Source organism: Sinocyclocheilus grahami, unplaced genomic scaffold (genome assembly GCF_001515645.1).
Source record: "Sinocyclocheilus grahami isolate Dianchi unplaced genomic scaffold, SAMN03320097.WGS_v1.1 scaffold116.1, whole genome shotgun sequence".
Classification (NCBI taxonomy): Eukaryota; Metazoa; Chordata; class Actinopteri; order Cypriniformes; family Cyprinidae; genus Sinocyclocheilus; species Sinocyclocheilus grahami.
This window is the reverse complement of record NW_015505295.1, coordinates 563416-583908: the sequence shown is the minus strand read 5'-3', so window position 1 is coordinate 583908 and position 20493 is coordinate 563416. Positions and strand designations below refer to the sequence as shown.

Below are 20493 nucleotides of genomic sequence, written 5' to 3'. Positions count from 1 at the left end.
GTATCTTCACTTGTTTCCGCGATTGTCGTTGCCATGGATGTGTACGTACGTGTGGGGCAGAGATTTTAAAATAGGGGCGAGGTCCTGTTGGGGTATGGGCGTGTTTGTTTTGGTGCTTTCAAATATCAACATCGTTTGGCAAAATTCGCTTAGTGCACCTTTAATACATCCTCCGAGTTTCATAACTTAAAATGTCCTCATCATCAATAAAAAAACATTTATGTAATAACCCTCAGAAAACAGCTCGTTTTGGATTCGAGGTGCAAGGTGACGTCATCCGGGTGGGGTCATTTTCATATGACCACCTCCAGAGCAAGACACTCACGAACAGCCATCTTCTCACCATAGGCCCTGCCTACTGGCGTTCAGCCGCTTAACGGCTTGACACTTGATAATGCTGAATGCAGAATAGAATTTCTGCAGAACAGATATTACAATGGATACAGTATACAGATGCGCATTCGCTTTCTGACACAGTCCATGTGCTTGGGTCTGTCAATAGGACAAATGGAGTGAAAGAATGTTCACTCGTTTGCGTCTTTGTACAGATATCAGAAGTTTCCCAGCGTAAGGAACAAGTGGATAGTTTATTTTTAATGGCATCCCGGATCGTGTCTGAGGATTTTGTTTTGTAAATGAGGCACAGTGTCATAGAGAGTTCACAAAGAAACATTTGTTAAAAGATGAAGCTGCATCACAAAGTAAATTAATTCATAATGTTTGTCTGGAAATGACCGTTTTATTTTGATTATGTTGTCAGAACACTCACATTCAATAGCGAGGGGGCGTTGATACTGTTTCCTATGCAATGACACTAGCCAATCATAACAGTGGCCAATTACTGAGAAGCCATTTTTCGAGAGAGGGTTGAAAATAAAAAATTTTCCACATTATATTTATTTGTTTTTTTTGTGCACATTTTTTTTATTAACATTATAAGTAAACCTCAAGGAACATATTAAAATAATTTAAAAAAATCCATGTCATGACCACTTTAACAATGTAATCTATCCAATCCAATATTAGACGATACTGATAAAAAAAAAATCTCTAATATGTTACAGATATATAATGCATTCATCACTATTGCCTTCTCTAGAACTGATAATAGGTGAACTGAACTTGTCTCAGTTGAGTGTTGCAACATCGACGCTGTTATTGAACTGAACTGAATCAACTCTGAACTGACTTGAGCTGAATAATGGCACTGTTATCTTCTGTAGAACTGCTTTACAGATTAAATTGAATTTGTTTCATAACTGATGAAGTTTGCAACATACAGTAAACTCTGTTATATTTTCCTGTTTATTACACTATATGTATTGTATAAAGCACTATATAAGAGACATATCAAATGACTTGACTTGATATGGCATGTCTCTCACCTTATGTAGTGATGTTCTCTCAACCAGCTGGAAAGGGGAGGGATCTATTCTGATTTGATCGATATCCAGAGGTTTGTCCATCTCTGTCTCCTCCCAGGCTTTGATCTATGTGACCAAATCAAAACCACGCAAGGCTTCAACTCTGCTATGCCTTATTTTATTTTAGCAACTCTTCTGCAGAATTAAAACATCTAACAATATCCAGAACCTATATTAAAACAATTTCCTTTCATGCTTTAATATCTACTCGGAAGCTAATTACTTATAGTATTGGTAATACCTGTTCTGGTGTCATTGTGTCAGTTAAAGGTGGAGGATAAGGCTCCTAGGGTGAAAAAAAGGCAAAATAATTATATTATACATGACATGGTGCATTTGAACCAAGTATTCAAACTCATTAACATTTTAGCAAGAGTATTTGCATATTGACACATTCTATGGAAGACCATTCATTCCCTTTAACCGCACATGTCCTTGAAAAACACTGATGAATATTAATGCAGACCATTAGCAATACATTGGCTCTTCTCATTTTATCGACCTTACTTATTTCATACATGCTGAGAGGAATTAATCTAGTGCACTCAAATTCACTTGATGGAACAGACACACATTTTTTCACAAGGGACAAACAATGTACCTGTGGCTGACCTTCTGTGTGTCGTTCTGAAGAGGATGAAAAGAAGTTACGTAAAATTCCTCTGAAAGACGGAGAAGGACCCTTATCTAGGCAAGAAGAGGAGGAGAGAGAGAGAAGAAAAAATGGAAAAGACGGAAGGCGGATTAGAGGATGAGTATCACTTATATCGCCTCAAGATGCTTGTTCAATAGAAGTGCTTGCCTGAGGTTTATTAAGGTTTCTAAAGAGGATGGCTCGGTTATGTTTGCTGGAGAGTTTCTCACCGGTAGATGTGTGATTGGTGGATGGTTCTGAAGGTTTGGGTGGAGGCACAGGACCGTTTCTTTCCTCTTGAACTGGTATCGTCTAAACATTCACAGAGAACAGTAAGTACAAACTGTCATTTTGAAAAGGCATACAAAAGCAACATTTCAGGAATAATTATTTTTTTACATTATATTTTTCGGAGCAAAGCCATTTCCTGTTGTGTTTTGATGGGTGGATGGACAGATGGGAATCATAGAAAGGAATGATAGCAAAAGAATGATAGAAACAAAAATAAAAAAAACAGATAGAACATAGATAGATAGATAGATAGATAGATATATAGATAGATAGATAGAACAATACATAGAACAAACGAACTATAGATAGATGATAGATAGATAGATAGAACATAGAACAAACGAACGATAGATAGATAGATGATAGATAGATAGATAGATAAAATGACAGAACAACAGATAGATAGATAGATAGATAGATAGATAGATAGATAGATAGATAGATAGATAGAACAATACATAGAACAAACAATACGAACGAACAAACGATAGATAGATTAGACAGACAGACAGACAGACAGACAGATAGATAGATAGAATACGAATGAACGACAGACAGACAGACAGATAGAACAATACGAACAAACTAACGATAGATAGATTAGACAGACAGACAGACAGACAGACAGATAGATAGATAGAATACGAATGAACGACAGACAGACAGACAGATAGAACAATACGAACAAACTAACGATAGATAGATTAGACAGACAGACAGACAGACAGACAGATAGATAGATAGAATACGAATGAACGACAGACAGACAGACAGATAGAACAATACGAACAAACTAACGATAGATAGATTAGACAGACAGACAGACAGTCAGATAGATAGATAGATAGACAGATAGATAGATAGATAAATAGATAGATAGATAGATAGATAGATAGATAGATAGACCTTATCATCTTCATTCTCATCCTCTTCTTCCTCATCAACAAAGGCAAAGGATTCCCAGCTGATTCTGGCACAAGGCACTTGACCTTGTGAGTTCTGTCCTTGCGTTAGGATCCGCCTCTCTGCTGACAGCCACCAATCACAGAGGGCGAGAAGCTCAGACCTCTCAATGCTGCCCAATAGAATCATAGATTCTGTTGAAGGTGAAGTGAGTTCAGAAACCAGTTACATATTAGTATAAAAATGCTTACTGACATTAGGGCTCTGTTCCAAAACCTGTACTGTAGAGATGGGCCTTACACAGGACCTGACTGATTTGAAATTCTACAAAGAAGCAACTTCATGTTGCTAAGCAAATGACATGAGGTTGATAGCTTGTTAGGTTTTTAAACAGAGCTTTTGACTGTTTGAGTGAAACTAAATAAAAATAGATATAGCTCACCCTGGTAGACTACATGCAGCTAGAAAAACGTCATAATGGGAAATGTAATTAGACTCAAGAAATTGTCTAGAGACAGTCTGTGTGACATTACCTTTTGAGTCAACCAGCGGGAAGGTTTTTAAAGAGGTCGAGTCCAGCAAATGCAGTACTTCTCTGTATGTAGAGTGGGAACATAAAAACTTCACTTTCCTCACCATTATGTCCTCCACGAAGATATTATACTGGCTGCAGGAAAACAGAAACTGTGCTGTAATGCCACAGGCTAAAGACTGGTTGACAGAGCTTAAAAAGGTTAATAACTCTAGACCGGTGGTCTCTGGTCTATTCTAATTGTACAAGAGAAGAACAATTCTTAATCCAAATAATAAAATGCACTTACTATATATAAAAGTGCATAGTTAGAACAGTAAAATAAATATGCTTTTAAAAGGAAGCAGAAAATGGCACATTTAATCAAACTTATTGGCTGCTTTGGTAATATGGCTAACATAATGACACATACCATATTAGGCCCAGTAATAATCTTTAGCAAACCTCAAAAAGAACATAATTTTTTCATACTGTACCAGTGTTATTTTAGTATCAATAAGATAGTATTATAGTTTTTGTTAATATTTTGAATTAGATTTTATTTTTATATTTTCTGCATGCTAATTTTAGTTCTAAGTTCTAATGCTAAGTTTAGGTAATGCATTTTATGTATTGCTCTAGATAATGGTAATTGAAATCATTAGCTTTTGGCTTGACTATGTTATCAAACAGCTAATGTTGCTAATGTTACACAAAACACGGTTTTATTTGCTATTTTAGACAGCTAATAATATGAAAAGCTCCACCCCGCAAGTTGACAGGATTGGTAACATGTTTTGGGACTGTAGGAAACGGGCTGTTTCAAACCACATTTTTGAGACCGTCTTTGGTACACTGCAGTTTTAAGGAGAAAATGCTCAGCAATGATGTTGTCTGATGAAGTTCCACATGGTTTGTCTTTAAGCATATTGACAAACCCCTGAAGGACATGTAAAGAGGGGTCTATTTTGGCTAATTTTGGTAACAAGTTTGGTCACCACTTGATGTCCAATGTAAACTCCAGGGCCCGGAGGAAGAACTACTACTTCAGACCACAAAAGGGTAGATTAAGACGCAGAGCGCATCCTTGATGAAGAGGTAATGAATAGCTAAAATCTAATGTGTGTGGAGTGGCTCAGTGTTAGCTGGAAGGGTGCCAAAGCTTAATGTTGCCGCCCCTCATTGACAAGTGTATTTACTAATAGCTCCCGCTGCTAATGAATCATAAGGACTTTGAGGTGCTGTCAGCATGCGAGGGTGAGGGAACCTAGCTGCGCTGTGAGCCAAGCTGCTTTGTCACATATGTGGAGCCACGGCACTGGCGTTTGTCTGCGCACCTTATGTGGCCGAAGCCCAGCTCTGGGAGATAGGGCAGCTTCTTGACCTGGATGATGGAGTCGTACAGCGATGGTTGCAGACCCTGCGCTACCATGTTGGCCAGGATGACGGCGACCATCATGGGAAGGATGTGAGAGATCTGACCGGTCAGCTCGAAGCAGATCACCGCGGTGGAAACTGTGTGAGTGACGGCCCCCGTCAGCGCCGCCGCACCTTAAGGGAAAGGGATAGACCAATAGAGTAACAGGACGGAAAGATGGAGTGCTGTAAGACAGGGTCATGACAGGAGTGACATAATGAACGGAGAGAGTATGGACACATGCAGAGGAAGATCAGAGATTAAGAGAAGAAAGGATAGGAACAGGAAGTGACATCATAAGCACAGTATGAGCACACATTAGGTAAGAGTGGTGGATCGGAAGAGGAGGAAAGGATGACTGACCAATGACAGCGTACCCTCCAGGGATGATGCGGTACAGTATACCATCAAACAGGATTCCGTGAGGAAAGAGAGTAGCCATGATCTCACCCACTAAGCGACCGAATGCGGCCCCTGTAAGACATTGCAATGGATATTCAAACATATTTAAAAAAATAAAAAATAAATTTAATTAAATGTGTTTCTATGAAAGTAAAAAAAAAAATTCTATGAGTGTAATAAGTGGATTTACATATATACCTTGAGATCCGAAAGTCTGGGACAGCTAACGAAAATTATTGCATAATAAAAATAAAATAAAATAAAATAAAATAAAAAGTGCCTGGCTAACTTCTGTAAGTCTAATAAGTGAATTTGCATATTTAGCTGGTGAATATTATTGCATAAAGTAAAATAAAATAATATAAAATAAAACAAAATAAAATAATTAAATAAAATGAAATAAAATAAAATAAAACATTTTATGTGCGTCGCTAACTTCTGTAAGTCAAAGTGAATTTAAATATTTAGAGTGAGATCCAAAAGTCTGAGACTACTACTGAAAATGATTGCATTTTTTTCTATTTACAATAAATACAAAAATTGAGTTAAATGAAATTTCTTTTAGCAAAAAAGTACTTATTTGATTAGTGTCCTGAAATTGTGCAAAAACATAAATATTTATATTTAATTATAATAAAATATTTATATAATTTTTTATCATAACACTCATTTCTTTGAAAACATTTATTTGTTCAAAATCTTCAAATAAATAAATAATTTTTATAAATTGTATAAATTTGAAATAGATCTCAAATCCCAGCATGACAACATGGTTTCTTTTGGATCCCACTGTATGTTAAAGGGATCCTTAAACAAATGAGAATTAATACCGGTGACCTACCCAATACAAAGACAGGCATGAAAGCTCCAGACGGGATGGGCATCGTGGTGGAAACGGCAGACATCCAGAACTGTGAGATGAATAATAATGTTTTCACACGATTGCCTTAATTCTAAAATCTCAAAGACTGCTGTCAGCACAACCTGTACGAAACTAACTCAAAAGACAAATCACTGCTTCAGCAGCTTCAAACATGACAGATGGAGAGAGAGAATGACTGTGGAACAAGCAGGTTTTATTGAAGACATCTAGACAACTATAAATGATAACTAAAGCCAGTGTCAGTGCATGGTACTTTCGTAGTGTTTAGAGAGAAAATGACTTAATTGATAGAGAACAATGTGAACAAAATATCGCAAAGGACCAACCTTCATGATAAAGAAGAGAATAAGAATGACAAAGATGCTGACATCAGGGTGAAACCACACAGCAGAGCGACCAAGACCAGGAGGAAGGGAGGAACCCCATATTTTAGTCCAGGTGAAGTTATCAAACAGAGAGTTGATGCACTCCCTGGGCATCAGCTGCGGAATAACACAGTCAACTTCACATTTAAACCCAACCAAATGAAATATTTCAAAAATTCAACCATTATTTTTAAGATTGTCTGACAGACCATAAACATTAAAGCAGTGGTTCTCAACCTTTGTGACTCAAATCCCCACCATTCTACACAAAAATATCTGCTGTGATGACAATGTTTTGTTTTTAAAACTTAGTGAACACTCCTAGTTTCAAGATTGCAAAAGTTTTATGAGTTGAATGTTCTTCCAGGTTCCTACTCTTCTAAATCAACATTTCCATGACCTTTCCAGTTGTTGTTGATTTACTGGATAAGCATTAAAGATGAGGATTTATAAAAGTATTTATACTCACAATTTATACCTGATAAAATATTAGAGCTTGGCATAATTAGAAACAAATATTTATTGATATAGAATATACAGTATTCTATATAATAAAATAGTGTTTTGACTAGGTTGATAAATCATAATTTTAAAATAAGTCTTCCTTACATATTCACGGTTTCCAGAATCCTGGTTCTTCAAAGACAAAAAACTAAAATAAGAAATATCTTGATTTTTAGTAGTTTTAGCTTATTTGTATGCTTTTTTTTGTCTTATTTAAAATCGGGCCCTTTTGGAAGTTTGCTAAGGCCCCCTAGTAGGCACCGGACCCGTGGCTGAGAACCTCTGCATTAGAGGAGGATCCTAAATAGCTGATATAATTTTTTAGTTATAAAAATGAACAAAATTGTAGCATCGGTTATTAAATATTTCTAATCTGACCTCTCCAGCCATGAACTGCCCAAAGCCTGGAGGGAATGTCAGTGTCGTAACCACTAAGGTCACAACAGCAGGGAAAATCAGCCGGCTGAGAAAGAAAATGTGACACATATTGTAATTAATTTGCTTGTGTGATAATTTTAAAGATTGTGATTTCAGCAAAATAACTCTCGGGTGAGTACTGCATACTCCTATAATAATGCTAAAGGTAATATACTGTCTGTCATCATTTGCGGTGTTAATTTCTCTTACTGTTTTGTAAGGAATCGTGTGAGAATGTTCGGTCTTCTCATGAACAGGATAACTTGGCGGTTCAGGTAAACAAAGAAAGCTCCCAGGAACCCACAAGAGATCCTGTGGGGAAAAAGCAATCAAAGACAAAACAATCACATTATTCCAGTGATTCAAATACAAAAATCCCATTTACAGTTTTATAATAAGACAAGAAGATTGCTGTGCTCTTTGCTGAATTGTTTCTGATCAATGTGAGCACAATTATTATGCAATATAATACAATAACTTCATCAAAATGTGTTAGTGAAATATGACCTTCCAACAAAATCAAATATACTGCCACCATCTGGACACTTTGGTTAAGTTAAAGTGCTGTGTGCTCAGGTCTGCGAGTGTGTTACAGTATGGCACACACAGACACACACACAGCTTCAGGATTGTGCCCTCACCACGAACGGCACGCTCTCGCCCCCGCGCTCTCACCCAATAATGGCGAATGCCGGGAGCTCCTGCAGGTCGAAAGGAAAATCCATGCGGAAGTTGGTGCGGAAGAGAGCAGTGATGGTAACTGAAACAACAGATGTGGAAAAAAAAAGCTCTCTCATTTCAGATGAATGGTATTGTATGAGTCATCTGACATCTCAGGCTGCCAAGACCTTCATTCACGAATACGATTTAGTATCTCACCTGCATCCTTATTAAACACAGACAGCACTCTGAAAATAAAAGCACTGAAAGTGGCAGCAAAGTAGCCCCTCCAGTAGTTTCTCACAGCAAAATAGGTTGATGTAACTTCAATGCTGAATAAAACACCTGGATGAACCAAAGAAACATTTAGAGTGGTTACTGTCATCTACAGAAGGGAATTTCAAACTTTCTAAATCCATCAAATATGATGATAAAAATGTCAAATATACTTGTGAATTGTGAAATTATTTAAAATAACTGTTTACTATTTTAATATACTTTAGAATGTATAGAATTCCTGTGATGGCAGAGCAGAATTTACTCCAGTCTTCTGTGTCACATGATCCTTCAGAAATCACTCTAATATGCTGATTTGGTGCTCAAGAAACATTTCTCAAAATTATCATTGTTGAAATGCAGTTGTTCTGCTTAATATTTTTGTGGAAAGCATCATACATTTCTTCCCAGGAAAAGTCTTTACTGTCACTTTCAATTTATTAAATTTAATGCATCCTTGTAGAATAAAATTATTGAATTCTTTCAACAACAACAACAAAAAATATGCCTTCAAATTTTGTATGGCAGTGTATATCTTAATTTTTTTTGCAACTTTTTTATTTATTTATTATTAATACTATTTATACAATTCACACTTTGGATACAAAAACCTCTAAGTCCATTTTAGATATTTCTCAGATTTTTTTTGTCAGATTATAACGAAAACAAAGTTTGACTTTTTTTTGTGTGGATATTTATACACTTTACTGGCAAATAATCATACATACTGCTTAGGATTCAGAATAAAAAAACAATTATTTGAAATAGAAATCTTTTTAAAAAATGTTAAAGTTTTAACTGTTACAGTACAATCAAAGTCAATCAATTTTAATGCATTTTTGCATACTAAAAGTATTAATTTCTTAACATAAATAAATAAATAAAAACTGCTCCCAAACTTTTCAATTGTAGTGTACATCTCAATTATTATTATTATTATTTTTTTTACCCCAACTGTTTATTCTAACCTCACTACATACTACATTTTTGTCAGATGTATAACTTCCGTTAGACACTTTACTGGAAAACAAACATAAATCCTTTCAAGAAAGAATTGAAAAAACAAGGGAAATGCCATTTCTGCACACACTTTACCTCCAAGAGGGGTTCCAAAACAGCATCCAACCCCCACAGCACAGCCCACTGTGAGGATGTCTGTATAACAGTATGGACTCTACTGACACAGAGGCAGACAAAAAGAGTGAAGCAGACACAGTTGAGGGTACAGGTGGAGGAAGATGGGAAATAATTATTGGTAATATAAATGCCCTGGATGATATATCATTGCTGTCCTCAAAAATAATGTGTAATAAAATTTTTTAAAAAACTGTCCTGCTCCTGGATGATAAATGAGCATTCAGCATTTTATGAATGGAGATGCCAAATGTGCATTGCAGGATCTCCATGCACTTCTGCTTACCTGATAGACTCCAGAGAAGAAAGACATAAACCTGCTTAGCACAGCTGCACAGATACTGGCTATGTGAACAAAGGGACCCTAATGCATAAAAACAACACAGTTTAAAGGTTAGCATCAGATGGGGCTGAGGCCAGTTTAGGTGACCTTAACTGGCACTTGTACTCACCAAATCACAGTGCATTTTGTATCATGCAAAATGGAAAATTGAGGCCCCTGTGTATGTTACATGAGACAGCAAAATCAAATGTGCCTCACCTCTTTGCCAACCGGCATACCGCTGCCCAGGCCAGCAGTGAGTCCCACCACCTTCGCAATAAATGCCTTGAGTGTCAAATACTCCTTCAGCACAACACCTCGGAGTATGGTTTTCAGCTCTGGAATACCAGAGCCTGAGGGGAAATAAGAGTCAGAGGAGGAAAGAAAAGAGACAAAACAATTAAATGGCTTGGAAAAAGAAGGAATGTGAAAGGTCTGTAAATAAAGTTACAACTAATCACATTATAATCTGTGACATTGTATTTGAAAATGTCAGTTTTATAGGATAAAATAAAAGAATAGCTTCCTGCAACCTGCATAATTACCACAGGTTGGCAATCAATGGGCTGAATAGCAGATGAACCAGCAGGTAGCGTTGTTGAGTAGTAAACAGTGCGCAGGCAGAAGTTACAGTAGTTGAAGAAAATACTATTTTTATGTGGCTGATATACTGTATATTAACTACAAGTGCCACAGAATACAGAAAGTGTACTTTTAAGAGACAAACACAGGGTTTGTAGACACCTTGATAAAAAAAATGAGATTATACAAAGAGCATGGTCCAAAATTAACTCACCAAGCATTTAATATCAGTAAAGAACAGAGTTCGGCTTTCAAACATAGCCAGAAAATAGCTAAATTATCCCTTTTTCATAAGGACAAAGCTATATTTTTAATGAAAGTATGCAAAATATATTCTAACGAGCAACAAAAAACATATATATATATATATATATATATATATATATATAATATATATATAGGATATTAGGTCAAGCAAAAGTAAATAAGTAAATAAAAGTATAGAAGCTAATGAAACAATGAAGCTACACACCAATGGCCTGAGGAGCGACCAGGTGGCAGAAGAGGGAGGCAAACAGGATGAGCACCATGGGATAGAAGACCCAGACCAGGTACTGCAGTGGGATATTTCCCCTCAACTCCCCATAAAACCACTTATAGGCTGAGAGACACGGAGAAGGACAGAAGTGATGGAGCACACGAGGCAGAGAAAGAGAAAGACAGCAAAGAAGACAAAAGCAAGCAGTATGTAGAAGTTTTAGAAATGAGAAGTGGGAAAAACATAGAAAACAGACAAAAGAATAGGACACGAAGCAAAATAGAAGAGGGATTTTCAAATGTTTTGATACATGGACCCCCAAATCGCTCTCTCTCTCTCTCTCTCTCTCTCTCTCTCTCTATATATATATATACAGTATATATACACACACACTCTTTGAATACATGAATTATAATAAATAAGACAGAAATAAGGGGAATTAAATTAGACAATAAATATATACTAACTAAATACAACATATATGCAAAATTAACCAACAGAAGAATAAGTAAAAGGACAAGCAGATGGTATTCTGGGGAGTGTAGTACCTTGTAGACTCTTGGCACTAGCATAGTCCATGGTCCAGCTAACTAATGCCATGGTAATACCCAACAACACCAGAAAGATCCAGTCTCCTCCCAATTTCGAGACGAGGAACTTCTGTACTCGAGCCACACAGTCTGGGAAAACATCACAAACCCTATCAGATACCAAACTTCACATTTATTTCCTACCGGCTTTTGTAAGGCTCATTGTTGTTGACCTCTGCACTTGGAGTAGGATCGGCGTTTCTTGAAGGAGGACGTGTGGCCCTGCTCCTCCTCCTGTCTGTCATGAATGCTGCCTATGTCCAGCTCCACATGGTGGCGGCTTCGGCTGTGACTGCGCCCATGGTGACTGTGATGGTGGTGCCCGTGGTGGTGATGTCCATGTCCATATCCATGTTTTTTCCGCTGTCTCTCCATCAGAAGGCGAGTGGCCTCTCTCCTCTGGGACCCACCAGGGTGCTCCCTGTACTCTCCATATAGCTGAGTACCCAAGAGATCAGATAAATAGCTGACACATTTATCTGAAGCAACTTACAGGTACAATCCCCATGGAACAACTTTTAAAATAACAAAATAAATTACAACTTAACATAAACAACCAAATATTATAATAGTTAACTACAAAAAATCAAATAAATGTTACATATTCACAATATAAATAAAAAACTATTTAGTATTTAATGATACTAAAATCACTCTGGCTTACAGTTACCAGGTCAGATTATTTCCCACTTCAACACACCACCTTCTCTTGTGCAGATATGCAAGATAACTGCTGTTATACTTTCAAATGTGTCCATTTGAAAACAATTTGTATATTTTATGAAAATATCTAATACTGAATAGTCACATTTGTTGCAATAAGATACCAGAAAACCTTTTTAGATGTATTACTTTGGAATATTACAACAGTATTTCAGGAGGTCAAAAGTCAATAAAAGTTGAAGTATTGTTTCATCCAAATGAGTAGAATAAATGCTTTCCTTTGGTATATTATTATTATTACTTCTACTACTATTATTATTAGCATTATTGTTATGACTATTGTTATATTATACATTTTATTTTATTAGTCATATCATATTTTAGAATTTATTTTAACATTTTATTATTCATTAACATTCAAGAAATCATTGTTTTCTGCTGTCACTAGTTCTTCAGATTAACCATGTTAAAATACAATGCATTTTACTCATTTTGACCAAATATAAAAAAAAAGTGCTTTTGATATCACTTTTAATATAAAAACATCGCCCTCATTTTCACCCGAGAGGTGACAGAGGAGAGGGAGTCCAAAAATAGAGGAAAATCTTCTCGACATGCTTCGAGTAAGACCACCGGTGGAGAGTGGCCTCTCTCCTCTGGGACCCACCAGGGTGCTCCCTGTACTCTCCATATAGCTGAGTACCCAAGAGATCAGATAAATAGCTGACACATTTATCTGAAGCAACTTACAGGTACAATCCCCATGGAACAACTTTTAAAATAACAAAATAAATTACAACTTAACATAAACAACCAAATATTATAATAGTTAACTACAAAAAATCTAATAAATGTTACATATTCACAATATAAATAAAAAACTATTTAGTATTTAATGATACTAAAATCACTCTGGCTTACAGTTACCAGGTCAGATTATTTCCCACTTCAACACACCACCTTCTCTTGTGCAGATATGCAAGATAACATTGTTTTCTGCTGTCACTAGTCCTTCAGATTAACCATGTTAAAATACAATGCATTTTACTCATTTTGACCAAATATAAAAAAAAAGTGCTTTTGATATCACTTTTAATATAAAAACATCGCCCTCATTTTCACCCGAGAGGTGACAGAGGAGAGGGAGTCCAAAAATAGAGGAAAATCTTCTCGACATGCTTCGAGTAAGACCACCGGTGGAAGAGCAGTAGTCTACATTTAGAATTATAACCATCCGGATAAGACCCAGACATCTGGAAAATACATTCCCTGTGTCTTCATCCCCACTTACTTTCTCTAACACACACCCATCCCCCAGTAGTTTGACCTGAAACAAAAAGCGTTTCTTTCTTACATATATTAAATGAGATAGATGTGTCATTTAAATCTGCAAATCTCATGAATTACTCTATAAACAATTTGTCAGATTTCCAAATGATAGGGAGAGTAAATGGGATCGGGACATGATGTAGGCCTACCCTGTGTGTCAGCATAACCATAGTGTCATGACTAATTTATTTACAAGCATTTAACCTCCTGTTAAGAATATGAAACAACCTTTATGCACTGCATCAGAGTGATCAACTACAACTTGTTGAAATATTGACTTATGGACTTTCAGATGCTATTTTCAGAATGGAAATAAAGATGCGAAGAGGTAAATGAGGATCTGACAGAAGCGTTCACGTTAAGAAATGTTTTGGCTGCTACACAGCCACAAATGTGATGCTTCATACAAAGTAATTTTAGCACAACAGAATAATTTTTTTGCTGACAGCAGCAAATACAGTCTTTCCACATGCTAAATATTATACTGCCGATGAAGGAATCTCATTTTAGAAATGTAATGAAGTAAACAATGAAAATTACTGTAGATGCAGAGGGGTGCAAAGTGCTCAATACTTCAGTCATTTCACTTGAGACTAACATGATCAATGATGTGTTTGCATGTTTGTGGTGATTTTCATGCTTGATAAGCCTAAATAAAGTGAAAATGGGAACATTTCTGGGCAAAATTTCAGCAGTTCTAACGTTATTGTCTTTTTATGATGAACCACTATTATTGTATCACTTTGTAAATATTATATGGGCAACACATTAAAACATACAAATTAAAAAGAAAATTAAAGGGGTCATATGAGGCGATTTAAATTTTTCCTTTCTCTTTGGAGTGTTACAAGCTCTTGGTGCATAAAGAAGATCTGTAAAGTTGCAAAGACTAAAGTCTCAAATCCAAAGAGATATTCTTTATAAAAGTTAAGAGTCAGCCACACCTACATAAAACGGCTCATTCTAACACGCCCCCACAGTACATTAATGAGGAAAAAAAATTAACTTAAATGATTTTAGCAAATGGCTGCAATATAACAAAGAGTGAAAAATTTAAGGGGGTCTGAATACTTTCCGTACCCACTGTATCTATGTCACTATCTGGGAAGATTTGCATAACGCCGCCCAAATGTTCACGCAAAGAAAGAAGGCATAACTTTTATTCTCGCTGTAGTATTGTTGCCGCCGCCGCTGGCCTTCCAAAAGGGGACGATATCGCTTCGTCATGCCTGGAGCTGATCCGTGCTGGTCGCTGAGGAAATACTACAACTTCGCGCTGTCGATCGCTGGATCGGCTTTTACCGTGGACGACGCGGAGTCCAGCCCGGGGTCATCACATGTGGTTGCTGCAGGCATCACAATATGGTAAGGGACGTAACATTTCTGTCACACGCTTGAGGAATTCGGCCAATCACAACGCACTGGATAGCTGGCCAATCAGAGCACATCTTGCTTTTTCAGACCGATGAGTTTTGTAAAAATCGAAGCGTTTCAGAAAGGCGGGGCATAGAGGAGAAACAATAATGTACAGTATGTGGAAAATAATGTGTTATTTGAACCTTAAACCGCATAAACACATTTCATTACACCAAATACACAAAATAATGTTCTTTTAGCAGCATCATATGACCCCTTTAAACAAACAAATAACCTCATGAATTTGTTTTGCATTAAACTGTCAAAAATTTTACATTGTTACAAAAAAACAATTTCAAATAAATGCTGGTCTTTTTAATCATACTTTTACATTTTTACAAAAAATATATATATTTAAAATAACTGCTGGTCTTTTTGTTCATCAAAGAATCCCCGCATCATGGTTTCCTAAAAAATATTAAGCAGCACAACTGTTCACTGTAAAGAAAAAAATTGGTGACATTTACGGTAAAATACCGGCAGCTGTGGTTGCCAGAGCTTCACCGTAAAAAATATGGTAGCAACATTTTAGGTTTTACAGACTTAACTTAAATTCACAATAAAATACTGTATTTCATTATCTGACGTAATGTTAATAAACCAACATATTGAAGTGTTAATATTTGTTTTGAACCATTGTAATGCACTGATAACCACCAAAAACTGGTGGTGATGAGAAAGTCACATGATGAACCAAAGCTAATCACAAACAGCTTTTCTATGAGCTGAGGAGGGCAATACTTACAGTATATATAGAAGGTGCACAGTATTATTCACACAAACACGAAACCCCATCATAGTGACACACATGATAATGAAATAATGCAATAAACATTAATTTAACAACATTAGATGTAAGATTAAACCCTAATGTAAAAAACTGATAAGAAAAAACTAAGAAGAAACATGTTATTTCAACAAAAAAACATCAAATATGAAGTGTCATGCAGGGAATTCTGGGAGTGTTAATTTAGGGTTTTTCACTGTAAATTATACAATGACTTTTACTTTTTTCACTTCCAAAAAACCATATTTTTTTAACAGTATTTTACTGTAAAATTACATTAAATGTAATTACATTTATTCACCGAATATAGTATGGAAACTTACTGTTAACCAGTTAACAGGTTTTTACTGTAGCATTTTTACAGTCTTTTACTGTTAAAATCACAATCATTTTTACAGTGTTTTTAACGTTGATAATAATCTCAGTTTTGCATAGAAACACATGAGAAATGTTTCTTGAGTACAAAATATTGAGTATAGCATATTAAAAGAGAAAAATTTTATATTAAAATAAAAAACAAAAAATTCTAATATCACTTTACAATAGTACTGTTTTACTGCACATTTGATTAAATTAATGCAGTATGTATTACAAACTTTATAATTGCAGTATAAACTATTATGGTATACACAGCTATAAATTTATATTTTATCTTACTTAAAACCATTTTTCTTTGGCTTTTTTTATTTTTCTTTATTTTACAGCGAATATTAAACATGTGTTACTATTTGCAGTTTTGATTGCATTTAGGCGCTCACTTTCACCTTTGGGATGGGCCCATGTAGATGACAGGTTTATCATGTATCTCTCTTCCTCATAACACATCTCACTCTCATTCCATGCGTCTATCCAGTTACTTTCACCCGTTCCCACAGTACATGTAATCCCTTGCTTTCTCCATATTTCACCCCCTCCTCTCTTCTCATCTCGTACCAGTCTGCTCCTACACCTAGGGTCTTCTAGACCCCCCGCAGACCCCCTCCGTCCTCCATAGATTGGAACTACCCCCTTTCTACCCAGGGCCTGTAATACTAGCCGCTAGGCTAATAATAGCTTCGGTGTGACCCACTGTTCACAGCCACACTTCCCCACACACCTCTGTGTGGAACTTTCGATCTTCCAATTTGTTCATCTGTCTTTCAAGGACTCCCAAGGAAAGTTGGAAACCTATATTCAGGTGACACTGTCATGCTAACTAGCACTAGACAGCTAACAACAAATGTGGCGCTGAGGCAAAGTGTGCAGTTCACACATGCATGAACGTTGAGCACAACCAAAAATGTTGTCATTTTAATAAATAAAAAACTAAGAGCACATCTACAAATAAGTAGTTCTGATCAGAAAATGCTAATGTGCTCAAGCTAAAGCGTGTTGGATAGAGTTTTTGATGGTATGCTGCTGTGCTTTAGGTCATGCTGATGGCTGTATGGGAAGGCTATCGAGGCAATTGTCATGGTGTTGTCATGTGATGTTATGCAAAGTCATATGTAATTCTGTTGAAGGGCTTCTAAAATAGATGTTCTTCCCATGCTGGGATGCTTGTCAACATATCCCAATATGCCTGGCTTTTCTGTCGAGGCGCTTTCATTTGGTAACTTTGCTAAATGTACACTTTGTACAAAGTAGAAGTAAAGTAAAAAAATAAAATTTTTAAATAAAAAAATAAAAATAAATAAAATGACTGACCTCATATGTGAATCGTACAGTGTTGTTAGTGTTAACTAAATCTATACCATGGTGTTGGTGTGCTTGACTGGCCAGCAAACTCACCAGACCTGAACCCCATAGAGAATCTGAGAAACTGAGGAAAATGAGAAACAAGAGACCAACAAATGCAGATGAGCTGAAGGCCACTGTCAAAGAAACCTGGGCTTCCGTACCACCTCAGCAGTGCCACAAACTGATCACCTCCATGCCACTCCGAATTGAGGCAGTAATTAAAGCAAAAGGAGCCCCTACCAAGTACTGAGTACATGTACAGTAAATGAACATACTTTCCAGAAGGCCAACAATTCACTAAAAAAGTTTTTTTTATTGGTCTTATGAAGTATTCTAATTTGTTGAGAATTGGTGGGTTTTTGTTAAATGTCAAAATATTAAAGAGCCAAAATCATCAAAAATCATCACAATTAAAAGAACCAAAGACTTAAACTACTTCAGTCTGTGTGCATTGAATTTATTTAATACACGAGTTTCACAATTTGAGTTGAATTACTGAAATAAATGAACTTTTCCACGACATTCTAATTTATTGAGATGCACCTGTATGTTAAAAAAGATTTCATCATAGTTTTTGTCAACTTTTTATTTAAAGTTGTTAGAAAAAGTGCAAAATACACTTTCCCTTATTTGCACAGTATGTAAAAGTCAAGCTCAAAACAGAAATTAAGAAAAGGCGATTTAAAAAGACTTTAAATATATTTATTAAATGATTATTAATCTCTGCTTGATTATGAAAGAACATATTTTTTTGCACAGCCATTCTAATTGAAGAATCACTCATTTTTAATTAAAGTCATAGTACGGACTGGGCCTTTTCTCTTAAAAAAGTTGCACTGCAAACTTATACAGATAAACTAAAATAATAGTACAGACCTCTTCAGGAGCCTATATATACGTAAATGAGAGATGGAGTAAAAGGGAGAAAAAATGACAGGAGGAAAATGACTAACTCCTGTTGCACTTTCCACGAGTTCTGCAGCCCAGCGCTTAACACGGTGACTCAGTCGGTACAAATATACACGTCATGCAAAGATTGTGCAACATCTTTCAGTCCATATGATTTCAAACGACAGAAGAACAGCAATTCACAACAGACTAAAGAGTAACCAGACAGAAGAAAGAGCAGAAGAAAGGGCGAGGGAGATAGAGAGAGAGCAGGAGAGAGACAGGGACTGACCACGGTCTGCTGGTATCTCAGAGCCTTCCTTTGCGACGCATCTGCGGCCATTGACACACTGTCACTGACCCAAAAATAAACCGCCTGTCTGTCTTAGCATTCCCACCCTGGGGTGGCACGGACTGAGGGAGAGAGGGCACATGCAAGTTCTCTCGCTTGAGCTCTCTTTCCTGGCTTTACGCATGCACAGCCATCTCTCTCTCACACACCTTTTCATGTGGTGCAACACAGCAGTCCAGTTGCCTGACTAAGCTGTGTGTGTCCGTTTATGTGGACGTGCCTGTGCCTGGGACACATACATGTGTTTATGCGTGTGTGAGAGAGTTACAAAGAGAGCGTAGATGCCAAACTAAACCCATCTAGCCCTTCATGAGCGGGGCCAGTTTGTTTAATAGTGGCCAATCCTGTCGCCCCTGGCAACAAACTAAGACTTTGATCACCTGTTCATTTGGAAAGGGGCACAGTGACGGTTTGAGGGACCTCAGAAACTCCCCGTCCTCCATGAAACATGATGAGGGCAGCACAGGGAGGACCAAATTGGCCAGTGTCATCTCTGATTCGCCCTTTTCATGACCAACAGAATGTTAAACAATACACAACACACGGAGACAGTTTTAGCGTTATATAAACACATTCTGGATAAGAGTGAAAAAAAAAAACCTAGGATAAGCAGATTTTTAGCATTACATCACTTGATCACCAATAGATACTCTGCAGTGAATGGGTGCCGTCAGAATGAGAGTCCAAACAGCTGATAAAAACATCACAGTAATCCACAGGTTAGTCCATCCAGTCCATCAATTAACATCTTGTGAAGTCAAAAGTTGCATTTTTGTAAGAAACAAATCCATCATTAAGACGTATTTAATGAAATTACGTGTCCTCTATCCATAATATTGCTTCCTCCAATGAAAAAGTCATTTTGTCTGAATCAGGAGAGAAATATGCACAGATCAAGCACCATTTACAAGCTAAAATGGTTCTAAAAATATATGTTGGTGGATTTTGAAGTGAGAGGACAACAGGGCATAAACTTTTTCACTGGAGGAATTTTTGGGCTGAAGTGACTATTTAAAGTTAAAACACTAAAAACATGCCATTTGTTTCTAAACACATGCCGTTTTTTGCTTCACAAGACGTTAACTGATGGGCTGAAGTCGTGTGGACTACTGGTGGATTATTGTTATATTTTTATCAGCTGTTTGGTCTCTCATTCTGATGGCACCCATTCACTGCAGAGGATCCTTTGGTGAGCAATAAAGAATAAAAAGATAAAGAAACAATCTTGCACGTATTATCCAAAGCAATTAGATGCTAACAATTCTATGAAAATTATTTTCTCCAAATCTGTTCTTATGAAAAAACAACTCATCTTGGATGGCCTGAAGTTGAGTAAATTTGAATCAAATTCTCAGTTTTGAGTGAACTATTCCTTTAAGATGTATTCACATACAGGTAGAATTGCATGCAAATATTTTATTAAACCTTCCATGGCAAACATATGATACGTTATTATATTAACATATGACAACTGAGCCAGTCTTTATAATTAACTGTCTGTGGCACAGTGATGCATGGCAGAAACTCAGGTGAAGGCGGGGCTTAA

At 36.5% G+C, this 20493-nt stretch overlaps 1 protein-coding gene across 2 annotated transcripts in view; it reads right to left on the bottom strand.

Annotated features, from left to right (window-relative positions):
- LOC107589392 (chloride channel protein 1-like) overlaps window positions 1-20493 on the bottom strand; it is a 29495-nt gene that overhangs the window by 1992 nt on the left and 7010 nt on the right. The window contains exons 2-21 of one of the 2 annotated variants that reach the window (XM_016277808.1): window positions 11967-12231; window positions 11752-11883; window positions 11198-11326; window positions 10363-10496; window positions 10108-10185; window positions 9783-9861; window positions 8631-8756; window positions 8427-8511; window positions 7962-8063; window positions 7713-7797; window positions 6792-6947; window positions 6424-6493; window positions 5544-5654; window positions 5101-5314; window positions 3786-3919; window positions 3256-3446; window positions 2289-2370; window positions 2026-2111; window positions 1666-1710; window positions 1386-1490 (exon numbers count right to left, since the gene is read on the bottom strand). In XM_016277808.1, coding sequence (XP_016133294.1) covers window positions 1386-1490; window positions 1666-1710; window positions 2026-2111; window positions 2289-2370; window positions 3256-3446; window positions 3786-3919; window positions 5101-5314; window positions 5544-5654; window positions 6424-6493; window positions 6792-6947; window positions 7713-7797; window positions 7962-8063; window positions 8427-8511; window positions 8631-8756; window positions 9783-9861; window positions 10108-10185; window positions 10363-10496; window positions 11198-11326; window positions 11752-11883; window positions 11967-12168 — 2346 coding nt within the window. In that variant the 5' untranslated portion in view covers window positions 12169-12231. The remainder of the gene's footprint in view (window positions 1-1385; window positions 1491-1665; window positions 1711-2025; window positions 2112-2288; window positions 2371-3255; window positions 3447-3785; window positions 3920-5100; window positions 5315-5543; window positions 5655-6423; window positions 6494-6791; window positions 6948-7712; window positions 7798-7961; window positions 8064-8426; window positions 8512-8630; window positions 8757-9782; window positions 9862-10107; window positions 10186-10362; window positions 10497-11197; window positions 11327-11751; window positions 11884-11966; window positions 12232-20493) is intronic. The other variant, XM_016277809.1, reaches the window with a different exon arrangement.